Here is a 22,386-nt window from a genome sequence, read left to right on the forward strand (position 1 = left end):
ATTTCTATACACAAAACTATACACATATATATATTGCTTTGCTTTTGGTGTGGAAGGTAGGAGAAAAAAGGAGGGAGGGTTTGAGTGAATGCAACACTTTGGGGGGGTTGTCCAATGCGCTGCCTTAAATTAGCCCTAAGAGAGGCTGGACTGTGGGTGGAGTTTTGTGCTGTCACTATCTCCCTTGTTAAGTATTACCTGCAGTGCTTCATTAGGTTGGCAGCATCTGTACTGTGTGTAATAACAGAGAGAGGGGGAAACAAAAGGAGGAGAGCAAAACCAAGCCTTGAAAAAAAAAAAAATCAGGAGAACTATCTTAAATCATACTGCATTGCAGTGATTTTTTTTCTTCCTTTTTTATTTTATTTTTGCAAATTCATGCAGTCCAACTAGCTGTAGATATGGCCGGTTGTCTGCAAAGAGGAAGGCTAACTACAGCAGAAGCACCTCTAAAGTGCCTGTTAATATTGATTTCTTTAGGATGTTGTCTTTCTAAAGTGGATGCAGATCCTTTCGACGCCGCTTTCCGACACAGTCATCGACATGGACCTACCTCCGAAACAATCTTGGTAGCCAACAATGGGATAAGAGTTCCCTTTGGACGCTCGGTATATCTGGACCCTATTAATGACCTTGTGACTGAAGTGCATGCAGGAGATCGCTGTCACATTACAGTGCTAGACAATGACCCACTGGCTCAAAGACCTGGAATGTTAACACCAAAGAAGTTCCCATGCTCTTTTGGAGCAGAAGAGGTGAAATATACTCATTTTGGTTCCCGGAGCCCAAGCAAAGACCATATTAAACTGCAACTGAGGTATGACTCTAACACAGACACGGTGGTGGTTCCTTTAATTCTTGAAGTAGAAGTGGTTTTTCAGCAACTGGAGATTCTCACTCGTAACATGCCTCTTATTGTGGACAAGCTCAATGGGGTAAGCAACCCAATTGACAAAAAAACTCTGGAATTTGCATTTGAAGATGGTGTCACTACATGCAAGGTGACCACACTAGTTGGAGCAGGCAAACTACCCAGGTATGGTAGTCTAACTGATAACTCTGTTAATGGCCAGATGATTAACTGTGATGATTTTGTTAAGAAGGGAATTCAGTATCAGCACACCGCAACCACCAACTCTCCTAACAGAGACTACATTCCTATGCTAGTGGAGGTACAAGATAATGACGGAAAGACTATTCAACAAGAACATTTTCAGATAATGGTTAGAATCAAAGAGGGTACTGAAAATACACAACCAAAACCTAGCTTTATATCTATGATGATGATGGAGATTGACCAATTTGTGATGACCGCCATTACTTCAGATATGCTGGCAGCTGAGGATATCGAATCAAAATCTGATGAATTAATTTTTAATATAACATCTCCCCTGGGTTATCAGCAGGGATTTATAATCAGCACAGATGATCAAAACCAGCCAATCACTTCTTTTCATCAGAGAGATATTAAAGACCTGAAGATCGCTTATAAACCTCCCTCTGAGGATTCAGATATAGAAAGAATTTTCCAGATTGAATTTGAAATTGTTGACACAGATGGGGCTGTTTCTGATCCTTTTGCGTTCATGATTGTTGTGAAGCCAATGAATACTTTAGCTCCGGTGGTAACCAAAAATACAGGACAGTTGCTATTTGAGGGTCAGTCGAGACCACTATCCAGCTCACAGAATTTAGAGATCAGCGATGAAGACAATCTTGATGATGTGAAGATTACTGTTGTTGATGGCTTGAAACATGGAGAGCTATCAGTGCTAGGCTCTCAAAGAAAGTTTTTCACACCAGCTGATTTAGATGCTGGCATTGTTGTGTACCAGCATGATGGAAGTGATACCTACAGTGATAACATTATATTCCGAATGACCGATGGCATTAATGAAGTAGAGTTTTTATTTCCCATCACAATTGCCCCAACCGACGATGAACCCCCCATTATAAATGCAAACACTGGCATTGTGCTTTTTAAGAATGAAGTAATGCAAATCTCACCATTTATCCTGAGTGCCACTGACATTGACTCAGAGGATTCAACCATTAAATTCATATTAGAAGAGCCATTTTCAACAATTGGTGAGCTGCTCATCAAGCAGGTGGAGCCTCCTCCAGATCCATCTGTGTGGAAATTTAGTGCAACAGATGAGATGTTTGAACAGGTGGTGACAGAATGGTTTCAGCAGGACATTCTGGATGGGAAGCTGTTCTATCGTCACAAAGGACCTCATAGTACCACTACTGTGACTGACCAGTTTGTCTTCAGAGTTCAGGATGACAATGACCCACCAAATCAATCAGGAGAGCATGTATTCACCATTAAAATCCATCCAGTGGATGATGTTCCGCCAGAACTTTACCCTGGCAGCACACTACACATGACAGTAAAAGAATATGAGCTGACATTTTTTAAGAAGAAATTTCTACGTTACACAGATCTGGACTGTGATGACAGGGATCTTAAATATACCATTATCAAACCTCCTACTGATACAGATGAAAACCACCCTGTTCCTCTTGGTGCCATTGTACTGACAGATAGCCCAGATATAATAATCAGTGAGTTTACACAAGCTCAGATCAACCACCATAAAGTGGCATACAAACCCCCAGACCAAGAGCTTGGTATTACTCCAAAAGTGGTCCAGTTTTCATTCAGTGTGGAGGACACTGCTAGTAATTCAGTTGATGGACTTTTTACAATCTTTTTACAGCCTGTCGACAACAAACCCCCTGCAATTACCAACACCGGTTTCACTGTTCTTGAGCGGAATACTTTTATAATAACCAAAAATGAACTTGATGCCTCTGACCAGGACACTGAGGATGAGAATATAAAATTTATAGTGACTCAGATACCCAGGTTTGGGCAGTTGCAATATTTAGGAATTGACATGTCTAATGGAGAAACATTTGTGTTGGAGGACATTGAAAACAGCCGAATGGCCTACATTCACAGTGGTGAAGAATCCCTTTACGATGTAATTAAGCTGGACATTAGCGATGGCTTTCATGAAGTCCCCATTGTTGTCAAGATCAGCATCAAGCCTGTTGATGATGAGACTCCAAAAATTATGCTACCAGCTGGTTTGTTAGGTGCATCAATAGATGTGCTTGAGAATGGTGCAACAGAAATCACCAGTAATGTTATCCAGGGTCATGACGAAGACACAGATGACCTCATGCTGACTTTCATAGTTGAGGAGCCTCCTAGGCTAGGAGAAATAATGGTGAATGGAGCTCCTGCTGAGCGTTTTACCCAGCAAGACATAATCAATGGTGTGGTTGTCTATGTTCACACTAGCGGAGAAATTGGCCCCATCAAAGAGCATGACTCCTTTAATCTCACTATATCTGACATGTCAGATGAATGGGTTGTTGGTGGCAACAAAGTTCAAGGGGTCCGTGTCCATGTCACCATTCTGCCTGTAGACAGCATTCCACCTATTGTTAATGTTGGCAGCCAGTTTGTAGTAGTTGAGGGTGAAAAAAATGTTATCACATTAGAACACATTCAAGCTGAGGACACTGACACTGATGATGATGATATCTTGTGTACTATAATTATCCAATCCACATCCGGCTATGTGGAGAACATTTCCCCAGCTCCTGGGTCTGAAAAATCCAGAGCAGGCACTGCCATCACTGCATTCACCATTAGTGATGTTGGTCTAGGCCATATTTATTATGTCCAAAGCATTCACAAAGGTGTGGAGCCAGTGGAGGATAGATTCACTTTTCGTTGCTCTGATGGCATTAACTTTTCAGAAAGGCACTTTTTCCCCATCGTCATCATCCCAGCAAATGACGAAAAGCCAGAGATTTTCATTCGAGAGTTTGTTGTCATGGAAGGAATGAGCTTGGTTATTGACACTCCTATTTTGAATGCTGCTGATGCAGACATCCCAAGTGATGAATTAGTTTTTGAAATTCTTAAAAACCCAAAACATGGAAACATAGTTCAGCAATTGAGCACTGGGACAGTTCCAGTGGTGAAATTTACCTTAGAGCAAATCAAGGAGGCTTCCAATATTGTTTATGAGCATGATGACTCTGAAACCAAGGAAGACAGTTTTGAAATTCAACTCACTGATGGAAAGCACACTGTTAAGGAGAAAGTCATCATAATTGTCATTCCTGTTGATGATGAAACTCCAAGGATGGCCATTAACGATGGCCTAGAGGTAGAAATTGGAGAAACTAAAGTAATCAGCAACAGAGTCCTAAAGGCCACAGATCTGGATTCAGAGGACAAAGAACTTACTTACATTGTCCGCTATGGCCCTGGTCAAGGCTACCTTCAGAGAATTACCAAACATGGAGTTGTCATTGGCAATGTTAGTATTGGAATGAATTTTACTCAAGATGAACTTGACAAACAGTTGATTCAGTATGTTCACACAGGCCAGGAGGGTGTGCGTGATCTGCTTAAGTTTGATGTTACTGATGGAATCAATCCCCTTATTGATCGCTATTTCTACATTAATATTGGTAGCATGGACATGGTTTTTCCTGATGTTATTAACAAGGGTGTGACTCTCAAAGAGGGAGGTAAGGTCACCTTGACCACAGACCTTCTCAGCACATCTGACATCAACAGTCCAGATGAATATCTTAGTTTTAGTATTACTCGTGCTCCTAGCAGAGGCCATCTTGAAAGTACAGATCTCCCGGGGGTTCCCATCTCCACCTTTACTCAGCTACAGCTAGCTGGCAACAAAATCTACTACATCCATACATCTGATGATGAAGTGAAGATGGACAGCTTTGAGTTTGAGGTGACAGATGGTTATAACCCAGTCTTCCGCACTTTCCGTGTATCTATTACAGATGTAGACAACAAGAAGCCAGTTTTGACAATCAACAAGCTAGTTCTGGGGGAGGGAGAAGCTAAGCTTATCACACCCTTTGAACTGACAGTGGAGGACCGTGACACACCAGACAACCTGCTTCGATTTATAGTGACACAAGTGCCGGTTCATGGTCAGATTCTGTTCAATGGAACACAAGTCATAACGTCATTTACCAAGCAAGATCTAAATGAAAACCTTATTACTTATAGACATGATGGTACAGAGACAAACGAAGACAGTTTCTCCTTCACAGTTACTGATGGGACTCACAATGAATTTTATGTTTTCCCTGATACTGTATATGAAACCCGTAAGCCTCAGATGATGACCATTTATATCAACACAGTGGACAATGGGGTGCCTCAAATTCTCGTAAACAAAGCAGCGCCCACACTTCGGGTTCTTCATACTGGTCATCTTGGATTTCTGATTACCAGCAAAGCCCTAAAATCTGAAGACAGAGACAGCCCCAACAAAGTGCTTAAATATGTTGTGACTGAGAGCCCTCTTCATGGATTTATCATGAATTCTGCGTTGGGAAATGATAGCATCAAGTCCTTCTCACAGGGTAAGTGAATGTAATTTATCTTTTGTTTCCTAATTCTATTATGAAAAAGTACAAGTATCAAATTTCTAATACTCGTATTCTTTCACCTCATTAGCTGATATTGATGATATGAAGATTTGCTATGTCCTTCTCGATGGGTCCAATGCCACAAGTGACATATTCTACTTCACAGTGGAAGACAATGGTAAGAATGTCTTTCTCACCCCCCTCTTTAAGCAAAAGTGTCAAGTGTCACTAAAGCTGCTGTTGGAATTCCAAAGCTTTCAGATGATCTTTTAAATGCACTTTGCTGAAGGGGCTTTCGTAAAGTGGTTTATAATTTGGAGAGTGCTTCTTTGTCAGAGTCAATATTAAAAGTAATCAAAAAACAGTTATTATTATACAGTTCTTCATACAGTGGAAGTTAAAAGCTAGAATAGGACGCACAGATATTATAATGAAAACAGTGATTTAACAATCGCTCAACTTGAATGAGCCTAGACAAGTTAGTAGAGCCTTGGAAGTAAATGAATAATAGCAATTGTCTAAGGTGCTTGATATAGTTCTTTTTTGACTATAGGTCTAACTTTAAAAGACCAATAAGGCTATAGTTTGTTTATTTTTTTGTAGTTCACATGCTAACTTACATACTATATCATACTATGTGTCTGTATGAATTCATTACTTGTAAATTTAGAAAGGAGCAGACATATGCTTGTTAGTATTTTAAATGATGGCACTTGAACTGCATAAGAACCAGAGCATGCACCAGAGCTGGAACTTCATCTCTTTGGCAACATTTCAGCTGGAGGCAGTCACTGCTGTAAGAGCCAGGAAAAGATACACATTGTCAGAGGTCTAGCCAAGATGGACAAAAAACAACACCATTCAGACACAGTCTCAAAACAAACTTGTGCTACAAATTATTACTACTTGGAGTAGAACTGGTATTTACAGATATTTTACTTAGCTCAAAACTGTGATATCTATATTTCAAAGAAATAAAATAGTGCCAAAACATAACTTTGATAAAATGACCCAGCACTAGTTTTGAGTTTACTATTTGTGAGTGGATTTTAAAACTTGAATTGACAGTGGAAATTACTATAGGTTATAAATAACAGAAATGAAAGAAACAAGGTCACAGCCTCTTCACTTTGAGAGGCTCACTGCAGGAGTGTTTACATTATTAGGTTGTATTTTTCAGAGTAAAATGCATATGTATTAAAGTAAGCTCACTGTCTTTGATAACCCCTGCTGCATGTCTATGTCATTAAAACAAGCAACAAAAAAACCCTACCACAATTCCTACTTGCTTTGTATACTGTATGTAAGATGATTAAAAGTAGTGATGCACCACTTCTTCCATTTCATTAGCAATGCCAACCATAGACTTTTTACTTAGTAGTTCTGATGCTAATTTCTAGTTTTTTAAAGATAAACAAGAAAAAAAAATGAATTTAAGTATTTTAACAGGTGTTTCTTTGCTTAATCGTGGACTTAAACTATCTAGTGATTTAAATTACAGGCAACCATTGCACTATAATAACAATCTACACAATGTTACACAGTGTACAGAGATTGCCTTTTTTCTTAAATAAAAACACAATCAGACTTTGTGAAATTATGCTACATAAAAAAAATTACCTGTACAAAACACACAAGCAAAAATGTGGCATTTACTACAACAGGAATAGCAGCATTTGTTTGGTTAGTGCTTTAAAAAAAGCATCTGCACTGATATTTAGCATGCATTATACAGAGATAATCTTCCGTTAGAAAAATTGAGTTTTGTTTCAGTCAGTGTGTTCTCCTCACAGATATTTCAAACTGAAAACCTCCCTCCACCAAAATATATAGCTAAATACAAGCTTAGACATCATAACAGAAGTGAAGCTATTCATATTAGGGACATAACTCATATCCAAACCAATGCTATATGATCATTTGTTAGATGGTGGAATGCATTTCCCTCTGAGATCTGTGGCTCCAGCTACACTGACCCGGTGTAAGTGTAGAAGTTACTGCAGACAGGGATGTCTGCTAACAGATCTACTTTCAAAGATCACTCTATGCTTGACTGAAACTCAAAGCCATCACAAGATATACTAAAAACCCCAGGGCTTCCCCCTCAGATGCTGAAGATGGAGAAGATCATACTGATAAGCTAGGGTGTTTGATTTGGATGTTCTTTCAACAATTACACATACACACACACACACACACACAAATCTAATTAAAGTTATCCGTTGCTATGACAGATCTCCGTTAATTGCATCTGTCTATGATGGATTTCCATCTGTTGCTGGGTTCCCACCTGTCCTTGTAATAAATGTCTTAAATTGTAGGTCTTAAAATAAGGAAAGATAAGTTGTGTATTCAGCCTGCTGAGGGGATGTGATCAAAGCCTGGAGTGGATTGAAATGTTCCTCTCTCTACTAATGGCCTGTTTCCACTGACTGGTACAGTATGGTACGGGTCGGTACGGGTCACCCTTATCAGGCTTGCGTTTACACTGCAAAAAGGGTACCAATGGTGGGCGTGGTGTATGAAAGAAAGTTTCAGTCGACGTCATTCTCGCTCGAGGAAATGTCAAAGTAAAGCTGTGCGGTAGTTCACATATCATATGAGAAGCACTTGTCACAAAACAGATGCTTTATACACATAAATACTTTAAAAATTTTCATTACTAACCTTTATATGAACATAATTTTATTAAAACTGCAGATCAATGACATAACAATGAAATAGCCTACTGTAACATCTGCAATTATATAAAATAAGAAAATAAATGCAACATATATGAACACATACAGACCCTTAAAATCTCTGCAGCATTTACTTACACACAGCATGCATTTACTGTGGTTCGTATTTGGTTTCAAAAACAGCACACAACCTATAGCCCACGGTCAGTGCAAATCTCTCATCTGTATCTTTAATCTTCGCCAGCACATGGAACCTCTTGTTAGAAAGTAATTCCATCATCCCAGTTTATAATAGTCCAAAAGGTGATGATAAAAGTTAAACATGGCAGTTTGTTCATGGTTTCACGCTTCACACTCGCGTTTATCAATTTCTAAAAGGATCGGATGTCAGAAGCACTTCAATAATTAAGCATACGTTATTATCATCAGCTCAAAATTTAGCTTTTTGGTACCCTTTGACAGTGGAAATGGCCATCAAAGCATACCGTCCCATATCGTACTGTACCACTCAGTGCAAATGGGCCATTTGACAGTGGAAACGGCAATAAAAGCGTACCAAACCGTACCGTACCATGCCACTCAGTAGACGGGCCATAAGGGTTCTATTTAATCACTCCACTGGGGATCAACTTCTGGTTTTCCATTCCCAACCATGGAAAAAAGTGCTCTGTCCACTACATTTAGAAGATATTTATATCTTTATTTTTTTATTTCATCAACACCTGAAAACAACATCAATAATACTAAATTTAATGGTTTGGGATTTAGAATAGAATTACACAAACATGTCCAAATATATACCTGAAGCGGGTACATCGTCCCATTCATTTTCTGACTGTAGCATGTTAAATGTTTTGTATTAAAGTTTTTGACTTGACTAAGGCATATAAATGGCAGATATTTTCACAGATATATATAAAAAATGTGCCAATTTAACATGTTTAACAATAGCTTTAAAAACACAAACTGGCAATATTGACCTTATTCTTCAATGCGGAAGTGCACTCGTTTTTACTATTGTTTTAGAACTTCCGATTCAGCTCCCTATGAGAGAAATGACAAGGGATAAAAACACCAGAAAACGGTCAAACTACTTGCAAGTGTTAGCATGACTATACAGACAAAATAGAATAATAATATAAGAAAATATCACTTTGCAGCATCAAGCAGCATAACGAGCTGTTTTTAACATCTAAAAATGAATGGAAGTGAATGAGACCGGAAGTCTCAAGCCAAAAAGAATCAAATGGCTGCACCCGCTCGTACGCAGAGAATAAGGTGAATTAAAGTGGTTTAAACATTCATTCATTCATTTTCTTTTCGGCTTAGTCCCTTTATTAATCAGGGGTCACCACAGCAGAATGAACCGCCAACTTATCGAGCATTTGTTTGACGCAGCAGATGCCCTTCCAGCTGCAACCCAGCACTGGGAAACACCCATACAGTCTCGCATTTACACACATACACTATAGACAATTTAGCTTACCCAATTCACCTGCACGGCATGTCTTTGGACTTGTGGGGGAAACTGGAGCACCCGGAGGAAACCCACGCAAACACGGGGAGAACATGCAAACTCCACACAGAAATGCCATCTGACCCAGCTGAAGCTCGAATCCAGCGACTTTCTTGCTGTGAGGCGACAGCGCTACCCACTGCTCCACCGCGCCAACTGTCTTAAAACATTTCTTCTTTAAATTATATTGGTCTCACTTATTTACATAAAGTGTTAATTAAAGGAATGTGGCCTTGAAACAAAATGCAGTCAAAAGAATTATTTTCACGTTAATCCATGTGTACGTGCGCTGCGCACTTGTCAATGGATAGTGGTTCTTAATAGTCACAATCTATGCAAATACTATGCATAGTACATACTATGTTATAATACATACTATGCATAGTAATGCAAAAGTAACTCAAAAGTAATGTAAAACATTACTTAGAATAAAAAGTAAGTAACGCAACTAGTTACTTTTTCGGTAGTAACTCAATATTGTATGTGTGCCACGGTGGCTCAGTGGTTAGCACTGTCACCTCACAGCAAGAAGGTCGCTGTTCTGGCTGGGCCAGTTGGCATATCTGTGTGGAGTTTGCATGTTCTCCCAGTGTTCACATGGGTTTCCTTCGGGTATCCAAAGACATATAGGTGAATTGGATGAACAAAATAGGCCATAGTGTATGACTATGTGTGTGTGAATGAGTGTGTATGGGTATTTCACAGTACTGGTTTGCAGCTGGAAGGGCATCCACTGCGTGAAACATATGCTGGAATAGTTGATGGTTCATTCCGCTGTGGCGACCTCTTGAATAGAGACTAAGCCGAAGGAAAATGAATGAATGAATGAATGAACTCAATATTGTAATGCATTTCTTTCAAAAGTAACTTTCTCCAACACTGCTTAGAAGGCAGCTGTCGTCTCAGAGTTTTGTGTTATGTGTTCATCATAAATGTCTTTTGTGAGAGACATGTAAACACCAAATGGATTTACTGCTCTATGGTGCCAGTGGCTGCCACAGCTACACTAAACACAGGAGCCAGATCCCAATTGCCCTAGTCCCTCCTTGCTTCTCAGATTTATGATTTTTTTGTGTGAGAGTGCTAGAGGATGTGATGCATGGTTTTGGGGTTATTCTTATCTCACACAGATGGCAGAGTTCTTCCTGTGATCTGAGCCTTGAGATCACCCTATGGTGCCTCTCCCTCCAAAGACTACTTTATGTTGATCTCTCTTCCTCTGCCGACCAGAGACAGCTTAGGCGACTGGTGTCATAAGGGATGTGGCTGGTCTGCCGCTATGCCGCTGGTCTGCCGCTATGCTATAATTCATCACCCTGCAGCTTGAGGATCAGGCGCCTTGCTTTCACAAATGTCACGTGGGCAAGTACAGTACCTGCCAGTGTCCAGTTGTCAAATATTCCCCCTGTGGAATGCGTGGAATTACATGAGGCGCCTAACATAGACTTCCAAGCTTGGTGCTTGTGTAATGCCATTATTAGATGCAGAGGAAATGCCCAAATCTTAGGTCACAAAGACGTGACCCAAATTTGAATACCACTTCAAGTCTCCACATGAATTTAGATAATTTAGGGTCTAATAAAACACAATCAAAGATTTTCATGGTTACTTAAAATGGCCCTAGCAGTATTTATTTAGAAATATGCACATTGAAATCTGAAATGTCTTTATTAAAAGTGTATTTTGAATGAGGCACAGCAGTTTGCACCTAAACTGTAGATTGGCCCTAATATATCCTTCTCACCTCTGCAATATCAAAGGCTGAAGTGACTTAAATGAGTGAGAATGTGACTATTACTTAGCTTTACATTCCTTCTATATCTATTATTGCAGTCATAAATACCTCCAGAGCTTCAGACATCATTCTGTGACGCCTGAACCCATTAAATGAGTTAGCACCACTCAGGCGCCATTTATACTGCGTTTTTGTTTTGAAATACATAGATTTTGTTACAGTTACGCATGGTGTCCACATTAGACCTGCATATTTGACATGTGAATACTGAAGACGCCATCAACAATTCACTCCTCGATTGGGTCTTCTGGACTATTCCGTATCGTCCCTGATTCATCAAGCTCCACTTATATTAGGGCTGTGCGATTTGGGGAAAATATCTAATTCAGATTTTTTTTGACAGATACTGCGATTTGATTTGCGATTTAATTTTGTAGTCAAGCTTCAGCTCAATAATCTGTAAGCTGTAGCATCAATTCTGCGACAGCTCTTAAAAATGACATGTGTTTGTTCGGTGTCTGTGACTTTGAAACCAAAATATTCCCATATTACCAATGCTTTTTTTCCCTTTGATATTAATTTGTCTATTAATACTTCTAAAGCAGTATACGCCATTATTTTTATTGTGAGTGTTCCGCATAGTTCAGTTGTGCAATTCTGATTGGGCAGAACGAAAGTGTGCTCACTCAATTGGCTATCACACACAGATGGCAGTCACGCATTTGCTCTGGGTGGGGGAAATTAAATATTATTTCATATCGCAGCCTCTTGCGATTAACTAATCGCAACGTTTCAAATTTTGATTGCAATTTGATCTCGATTAATCGCACAGCCCTACCTTGTAACCTAGCTCATAATCTAAGATTAGTAGACAAAAAGAATGTATGCCAGAAAGACCTGCTCATTGTACAGTATAGTGAGGTCAGAGATCATTCCTATAGCCCCTTTCACACAGTGATACCAGAAAATATCCGGAAAATTTATATAATAACTTTACCGGTAAATTCATAAAAAAGGTGTAAAATAAGATTCTGACGGTATGATAACCTTGGATAAAAATATCACAGTTTCACTGTATCACGGTATTGTGATTACTGCTCTAAAATATATTATTTTTAAATGTCACATTCTGAGAGGTAGGTCAGATCATCAGAACACCGGCAATCTTCCTTCTGCGTTCACACAGCGCAGTATTCCAGCAAATTACCGGCAATGTTACAACGTAGTTTTCCAGAAAGGTATGTATCTGTGAATGGGGCTTATGAAGCAAAGTAATAGCAGCAATATAGACAAAAAAACTTTATTTTATAATGAAAACACACTCCTAGGTGAGTCCTAAGTGATGTTGAACCCTACTGGAATTAACTAATGCACCAGCTAATAACAGAAACTCTTAAAATAAATTGTTTGTAACACCACAAAACTGCCTTTGCACTGCTCCAATTCTCATGACTTGTAGTGAACTAAAAAACAAAATAATTCTGAGAAAACACTCGTGAGAAAACATTCTACTTTCACAGGGAGAAACTTTTGTGTTGTTTGTTCACTGTAGACACAAATCCCCCTAGAGTGTAGAACGAAGCAGAAAGAACCAGGACAGTGGGTTTGGGCCACCCAGACAGTGCTTGCCGTCTGCTTCAGTTGTTGCTCCCATGCACAGATAAAAGTTGACAAAAGGGGAGAACAAGGGAGGGGATAAGTGCTGGGAGTGAGCATACAGCTGTCAGTCCCCACTAGGCTTGTGCCGGTATTCGGTAATGCGATAAATCACGGTAATGAATATGCACGATATTGTTATCGCGGGCACTTCAAAATACCGTGAAAAATAATAGATCCGAATTTATATTCTTAGAACGCGCCTTAGCTTATTTTCCATCAACCGCTTGAAGAAACACTGCGTATATGCTGCGCAGAACTGATGCGCACTCTGATGTAAACAATCCCCACATGTAGAAGCCTTGTGTGCGCGCCGCCGCTGCCACCGCACTAAAATCCTCACACGCAGGGGCGTACTTGTCATCTGGCAGACCGGGCACTTTTCCGGTGGGCCGACGTACTTTTTGGGCCGAGCTGATCATCGTCTTATGATTTGATCGGCCCATAAAAGGCTTAGCAGCCTATCGTTTTTTTCTGCGTTATTGATTGACGCTGCTGTGATCTGTGACTCTCTGAAAGTAGATGCTTTTTTTCCCGGACAGACAGACCGGGCCGGCCCATGTGACGCTCTGCACCCCATTGGCTCATTTCGGTATTGACATTGGGCTGGCCCAATCACAAACTCCTATTTTGGACTCGTGTGAGCGTGCGTCGTCTGTGTGTATTTGTCAAAATAGTCGAGAGTCAGAGAGAAGAAACGCAAGGGATGCGCAGAGAAATCGCGGGAAATACACCGGCGTTTCATTTAGCGATTCTGAAAAGTTCTCTGTTCATTCTAGTACACGGCTAAAACGCAAATCACGTGACCACACACTCTCTGCCCAGAGCTGCAGCCACTAGTTCAGCGGGTGAGCATAAACCCCAGGTGAGAGTTTAGTGCATGTCAGACAGTTCATCTGCTGGATGATCTCATCTCACTATAGTTGTTAAACGTGATATTGAATTCATCTTGTTGTCTCTATCTAACATTTCTTATGTCTTTTGAATCACTTGTTCTCAGTTAACTGTTTTGGCTGAGTGCAAAGCTAATATATTAATTTATGTAACCACATACACTGATTCTGCACATTGACTGATTGCTTACCTTTATCGTTTAAATTTAATGTACGTTATACTGTTATAATGGCCATTATTGGTTATTAAAACTCATATTCTGCAAAAGAGACAGGGTAAATCAAATATCAAAATGAAACAAATTTGACTTATATTATGTTTTCAATGTTTAGATAGTGAAACAGCAAGCAGGATGAGGTGAAAGGTTATAATGTAACACTGTTCCCTTTGAAGATTTACCCATGCATTAGCAGGCAGTTTTTGTTATGTTTATTATTGAATAAGCTAAATTGACTGTAGTGTATGAGTGTGTGTGAATGAGTGTGTATGGGTGATTTCCAATATTGGGTTGTGGCTGGAAAGGCATCTGCTGCATAAAACATGCTGGAATAGTTGGCAGTTCATTCCACGATTGCTGATCGAAGACGGTTTCCCTTTGCACATTCACTTTGATATAATTGCTCAAGTTTACTTTTATATTGTGTATTGTTTTATTTATATTTATTTGTATTTAAATGTTTGAAGTACTTTTAGTTAATTAAAAAGTTATTAAAGTTACTAAGTTGACGAAACTGAAGTTTTTTGTGTTTTTACCTGTTTCTCTAGTAAAATTACAATATCGTGATAATACCGTATACCGTGATAAAAGCTCAATCAATTAATCGCTGCATGAAAATGTGATACCGGCACATGCCTAGTCCCCACTCTTGGAATCTGAAAACCACTGAGAAATGGTGTGAGAAAGAGTGCACAGTCAGAAAACGGAGGTGGCCCCAATGGTCACTGTTGAACAGCACCTGCTTTCCAAACATAGCAATAAACCTATTTAGGAAATTGCCCGAGGTGACTGTCAACTCTGTTAACGGCTAAATTCATTCCGGAAATAACAGTGCAGTGATGGTGATTTGATAGTGGATCAAAGCATCGGCAGTGAATGCTTTTATTTGGCCAGTGTGGTTATAAAGGGGATCTCATAACGGATCTGTCATTAAACTAAATGCTGGTCACTAGGTTTCAACATAAAAGAAATACACTACCGGTCAAAAGTTTGAGGTCAGTTTTTTTATTGTTATTAATTTTATTAAATAATTTAAATAAAATTATTCTTTTCATTAAGGCAGCATTTATTAAATGTATAAAATTGTTAAATACTTATTTATTAAATATTTATTTATTACGTATTGTGTGTAGTTTCAAATGAAATTATTACATCAGTCATTATTGCTTTTATTACTATTACCATTAATAATAATAATAATATTTGTAATGATAATTAATATTAGAGTGATTTCTGAAAGATCATGTGACTGAAGACTGGGGTAATGAAGCTGAAAAAATTCATCTTTAAAAATCACTGGAATAAATTATTAAATTAAGTTATAAACTATTTTTGAACAGTTGTTTTATAGTGCAATAACATTTCACAAATTTATAATTTGTACTGTATTTTTGATGAAATAAATGCAGCCTTGGTGAGCAGAAGAAGCTTTTTTAAAACATTTAAAAATCCTACTGACCCCAAACTTTCGACCGGTAGCGTATATAGTTTGGAATCAGTGAACCACAAAATGTGGTCCATTGAAAACCTTTTAAAATAATAATAAAAAAAGATTTTTAGATCATTAGAATTAAACAATTTTTTATATAACTGATATATAATTTACATAATATTTATTATCCTGATGAAGATAATCATTTTATTCTATTTAAACAATTTTACTTCACATTGTACTTTATAATACTTAATACACACATACTTTATAGTAACGCACAATGTGCAAAAGTTACACAATTTTTGACATGATTTGAAAATATTTAGCATGAATAGAAGGAAGAAAATGTATATCATTATGGCTTTAATACAATGATAAATAAAATAATTCATTCATTTTTTTTTCGGCTTAGTCCCTATATTAATCTGGGTTCGTCACAGCGGAATGAGCCGCCAACTTATCCAGCATATGTTTTACGCAGCGGATGCCCTTCCAGCTGCAACACATCACTGGGAAACATCCATACACACTCATTCATACACTACGGACAATTTAGCCAACCCAATTCACCTATAGTGCATGTCTTTGGACTGTGAAACTCACATGAACACAGGGAGAACATGCAAACTCCACAAAGCAATGCTAACTGACCAAGCCGAGAACCAGCAACCTTCTTGCTTTGAGGCAAACGTGCTAACCACTGCGCCACTGTGCAGCCTAAATAAAATAATCTTGGAAACAATTTACTGACACTTCTTGTGATCCCAAACAGTTATGCTTAAACATGAAATTTGAAATATCTACAGTAGGTCTGAAGTAAAAACTTAAAAAACAAAAAGCTTGATGTAGCCTTTGACAATCATCCCACAAATATCAATCAATTATATTATTTATTTATAGACTATATTTGCAGGGGTTAAAGTAAAAAAAAATCCTGAGCGAAACTGCACAGAAGGACGACTTACTCCAAATATTGACGAGAATAACAAAAATAAAGTAACAAGAGCTTAAAGTGCTTAAACTGGTAAACAGACTGAGAAAGACTCTCTTCGATGATTATGCTTTTAGCCATTTATTTAAAAGTATTATGTCAAAATAAAGTGTTTTCTTGAGTGCTTGAATAACAAGTGCTCAAAGAGTTAAAGAACTGAACTGTTAAACTGAAGATTAGGAGTGAAATCAAGGCCATTATCACTTTTTTTTCTGGGTTTTAAGCACAGTCCTGCAAACTCTTTCTTTTTAAGACATTTGGACCAGAAGATGGAGCTGGTACAGTGGAGTAGGCTGAGGGTCTGCTGTTTGTCCAATCATGTTTTATTCTTCTGTCAATTAAAAATATCAGACTACCTCAAATCAATCGCTCCACAGGTAATATGCATTTAATTAATGCTCCGCTGTTATTATTATCTTACAAAACCTCTGTCAACATTTTTAATAAAAGTCATTAGATTGAAGATTATGTCTTATGATAACGACTTATTTCCTCTGTCTCACTCGCAGTTTAGGAGCGTGCGCTGCGTGTGATGAAAGAAAATGACAATAAACCTCAAGGCTTATATGTTGACGTTTTGTATAACAATTGTGTTGTTTACATATGATATTGTATTAATTTGCATATAAGATTTATAAGCTGTAAAATGAAAGCCTTAGTTTGGTGTGAAGTTATCATTATACAAAATTTAAGAAAATCTTTGGATTTGTTTGATTTGTAGATTATGTAGGCTATTTTAAAAACTGATATTATATAAGAACTATTAATAACTGTAATTTTCCAAATGGAAAAAAGCTTGGTTTCTTGGTTGTACACTAAATCAACAATAGCCTGTTTGTTAAGTTTATGACACGGCTCCATGCAGCACAGAGGCGATCAGCATCAGCGCTGGTTTATGTCCACACATCTGTGTCAAACTGTGACCAGAAATATCCTTCTTTCATTTTGCTTCTTTGGCAAAACACGTCTGTAGACACGTGTGTTTGCATGCGTCACTGTCCCAAGAGTTAACAAATATTTGTTGAAAAAAAGAAGCGTGGTTCTCTTTTGTATGTCACTAGGAAACGACTGAATCAGCTGACCTGTATTGCATGCTAGTCATGTTGCTGTCAATGATATAACTGTAATTTTTAATAATCTTGTGATTTTCGAGATCTGTAAAGTAATACAGCAATGGATAACTTGAAACAGCAACCACAAGTCTCTCCTCCATCGTTAAAAGTTCGCCGTAGTCGCCTTGACAACACAAAGCCTGCTGTAACATCAACAGAAACCCTGCAGTGCTTTCATTTGATTGAAGAATGAAAAAGACACGACTGACGTAACACGCTTTTTCCGCTCGAGCACACAGCCCTCAACGGCAAAATGTGAGGCACCCAGGGTGCATAAGCAGTGCGTGAAACACTCGCAGCCGTTAGTAAACCATTCAACAGATGCCCCTCTCAACGTAAAAAGTGCATTCGCTGAGATCGACCCTTTATGCAACCAAACTTTAAAAATACATAGAACAATATTTTTTAATTGTTTAACTGATACCATTAATTCATTACAAATGCACCCTTTCAGTTAACAGTTAATTGATTATTTTGAGCATACCTAATTAAACCGTATGCTCAGGCTCTAAAATAATATAATTTGTTTCCCTCACGGCCGCACGCCGGAGATCCGGCACGGTGCTGGAATACTTTAAGCCCTGTATTTGTAGACTTATGTTACAGAGTTTTTGTTGCTAATTATCATATCCTATAGTAGCTACTTTGATCACTAACTTTAATCAATGTTTTAGAACAGTGTGTGCTAAATTATTTTTGTGAGTTTTTTTTTTTTTAATAGAGGGACATTGTCTCCATTGCAAGTGGAACTATTTTCCATAATCTTGCAGACAAAGTGGTCTTATTCAGCACCAGAAAAAATGTCCCAAATCCCCCATGTCTCACAGGTGAACATTAGATTCTTAACTGAAAGAGAGCCTTCTGTCTGCATGTTGTCCATTTGATAATCCTCTGATACAGTCTCACTAAGCTTAATATCAGCTCATACTTGAACCGGGCAGTGTGCCTGAGAAAATTGTCTCCTGAAGAAAGAGGCAGTTGGCTGAACTACGAGCTTCCATTAAGCCTTCAAAATGTGTTTTATTCTCTTTGCGTTCTCTCTCATGGGATGTTTAATAAGTCAGTTTGTTTTTAATACTCGTTACTAATGTTCAGCTGTATAGTTAGATCTTAACTGATAATGTGCCTGAGATGTGCACAGTATTCACACATTTGTGAGAGATTAACAAGAGATAAAAACATCCAATTTGTATGTGTCTCCCACACATCTTCTGTGTCAATCAGCTTCAATGCGTTTAACAACCCTTCAGCAATCTAGGGCAAAGATAAAAATGATAAATGTGCTCTATATTTTTAGGTAGAGCTGTCAGACACTTGAGCTTGGTCAAGGCCGATGCTGTCATGTCAAGTTAAGCCACTTCCTAAACTGAGAGGAGGGTGGTAAAGAGGAAGGCCAGTTCAGGCCACGATGATGCTGTTTTATTGAATATTACTGTAAATCACTGTTTCTGCCATTTCCCTCTTTGGAGGTTGGGAATGGTTTCAAACACCACCTGTCCCAAAAACTGCATACAAAAAAAACAAACAAAACTGACAAATAAAGTCAGTTTGACAAATGAATAATATTATTCACTATTTTATTGAGTGCAAATAGCCTGTTTTTCTATTACACATCTTTTCTAAATGAGATTGTGACTTGATACTTTCATTCTCAAGTCATGCTTAATGTTTAGATGAGACCTATATTTTGTTTTTAGTGAAGCAGTAGAATGTTTTTACTTGCTTACCCCCTCTCTACAATAAGGTTTTAGTTCTGCTTAAATTAGCATTTTGATGTTAAATGTTATAATAGTTGTTTTAAGCAAGCCTTGAGGTTTTTACACACTGAAGTCCAAAATTTTCGTATGTTTTTTCATATTCAGCGCTCGCAAAATCTGGTAGCCTGACATCCCGTTTTCTTTATTTCTTTATTTTTTTACTGGCTACAAAAAATCTATCTACACGCTGCCCGGTGGGCTATTTACTCCCTTCACTTGTTTCAAACCTGTTTGAGCTTTTATTCTTTCAGTTAAAACACAGATAAAGATATTTTGAAGAAAACAATAAATTTTTTAAAGAGAGAAACAAAAACAGGTCTGAAATGAGTGAAGGGTGAGAAAATAATGACACAATTTTTCAGTTTGGGTAAAATATGTATTTGTGTCTTCTCTACATCAGCGCTAAAATCATTCAGATTTTATATACATAACCACTTTGTATCATATTGAAATGTCTACAGCTGCAAAAAATAACCTGAAACAATGTTTACTTATCTTTTTTGGTTATTTAAAAAAATATATGAAATAAAAACTTAAAAAGTTAAATGATCAAATTTTGGTTATTTAAAACCAAATATATATATATATATATATATATATATATATATATATATATATATATATATATATATATATATATATATATATATATATATATATACAGTATATATATATATATATATATATATATATATATATATATATATATATATATATATATATATATATATATATACTATAACAAATGTCATTACACTGAGTCCAATGCGTATTAATTAAATCATTACAAAAAAAACGCAATACATTGAGTCAGTTCAAGCAGTGATACGATCTCCTCTCTCTTCTCCAAAGTAGAAAAGAAAGAGGGGTAGGCTTTGTGTTCATCCATTACTGCATAGAGAGGAAGGAGCGTTCTCCTTATGAGAGCTGAGCTATGATTATCCCGAAATGCAAAGTTTATTTCAGAAAATCAGTGGAATTTTGATACGTTGCTTGTAATACTTCACACATTCAGGTACGTAAACAAATCTTGAACAGAGACTGGCAGTACCTATAGTTATTATCAAAGATGGTGGCCGCATTGACGCGTCGAAGCAAGAGACCGAAAGTGAACCGTGCTTTTGATTATAATGTCTATGGGCAGTGTGTCAAATGTATGGACACCATAGATGGACACACACACACACACCAAGCAGAAGCAGGGGAGAGTCAATGAATCTATTATACAGGGGTTCTCAACTGTCCACCACATTTTGCGAATTTGTTTGTGACAGACGAAAGTTTTAAAGGCAACTTGTCAATAAGATTCACACAACGTAAGGTCAAATTTATTTTTTAATATGCCAACATTTCGGACGAAAATCTCAGATTAAGTGTGGTCAAAAAATTAAGCAATAATATGCATGTTTCAACATATAGAATCGGTGCAAGTCACTTTAATTTTATGATTAAAGCTCTGTAATTGTAATTGTTGTGTACAATACACAGTAGGCTTACAATGCTGATTTATTGAACTAACGAATACATTTTATTTGACAAATATACTTAATAATTTTGCTCATGTAGAAAAGATTTTAACAATTCTGATAGTTTAGGTATCTCCATGTATCCTACAAAATGCAGTGGGTTAAGGGGTTAAGTGGTAAATGCTTAAAATTTTCTGTTTCTCTCAGTGTTTCCTATATGAAAATTACAGAGGTACACAATAGGTTTCTCAAAATTCCAGGGGGACTGATAAAACTACAAAAAAAAAAGTGTAAATAAAGTGTTACATTTTTTAAGTTATTTTCACAATCATGTGCAATTTTACTGCAATTATCAACCAACTGTGTATATTTTGTTGACAGACCTCCATCAGTAAAGTATTTACAGGTATTTGTTATTTAAAGTGATGCATCAAAGCCTCAGAACTGGCTTTCTAAAATAAATGCTGATGAACATCCGAACAGCTTGTGTCAAGAAATAGTGTTCAAGAATTTAACTAACATTTTCTCTTTAGGGATAATCAGAGTCATGGGGTAGCATGGATTATTGCAAGATGAGATTGGGGATCCTTTTAGAGTCATTAGTCGTTTATCCTACATCAGTCAGTCAAGGTTCATGGTTGTATCTTTTCACAGCTTAAATCGTTTAGTCCATGGTGAGAGACTAATCTGATTATACTTTAATCTGATTAAATTATAATTAGCCACTGAAGAATATCTTATTTGACATGTAACTGCTAGAATAGTGCTGAAAAAAAACTTCAGGTTATAGCTATGTGTTAAAAAAAGTATATATATATATATATATATATGGTTTAAGGTTAGACTGTCACTGTCTTTTTCATGGCTTCTGCTGAAACTCTATCTTTTGTGTTCATCTACACCAACCACAATGTTCCATAATTGCTTTCTTTTCACTTTCATGGTATGGGCTGTTAGTACTAACCTGACACTAGGCTGATTTACTCATTTTGAATCTTATTCATCAACCAACAAAAGTAGTAAAAAAGAAGACTGTGTGAACGTTATATTGTATACAGATTTTACAGTAGTAATGAGGAAAGACAAGAAAGGGTGGAGAGACCTTATGGAAAACGAAACCACCCCTGGACATCCACAGACACAATTCAAGATCATGTTGCGCATATGATCTCTTTTTCTTTCTACATTTCTGAACTTGAAAAGGGTGAAATCATTAGAAAGCGGTTCAATCGTGTGCACCAAGGCTCAAATACAAACGCATTGTGTTTTTTTCTGAAAAGGGGGCAACAAGCTGAAGCCACAACCATTCCGTCTGAATTGGGCCTGGATATCCATGGAAAGGGAATACTATATTGTGGACGAGAATGCAAAGTTTTTGGAGGTCACTCTCAAACGGCGAGGATACTTGGGAGAGACATCATTTATCAGTAAGTATTTATCAGTGTGATTAAGATACCCAGTCAATACGTAAAGAAACAAACATTGATAAC

General features: G+C 37.5%; 1 protein-coding gene across 1 annotated transcript in view; it reads left to right on the forward strand.

The window, feature by feature from the left end:
- Positions 1-240: 240 nt before the first annotated feature.
- The window catches only part of frem3 (Fras1 related extracellular matrix 3), a 42,312-nt gene continuing 20,166 nt past the window's right edge, over positions 241-22,386 (forward strand). The window contains 3 exon segments of the mRNA XM_056457857.1: positions 241-5,430; positions 5,525-5,614; positions 22,177-22,323. Coding sequence (XP_056313832.1) covers positions 402-5,430; positions 5,525-5,614; positions 22,177-22,323 — 5,266 coding nt within the window. The 5' untranslated portion in view covers positions 241-401.

Source organism: Danio aesculapii, chromosome 1, assembly GCF_903798145.1.
Source record: "Danio aesculapii chromosome 1, fDanAes4.1, whole genome shotgun sequence".
Taxonomy (NCBI): domain Eukaryota; kingdom Metazoa; phylum Chordata; class Actinopteri; order Cypriniformes; family Danionidae; genus Danio; species Danio aesculapii.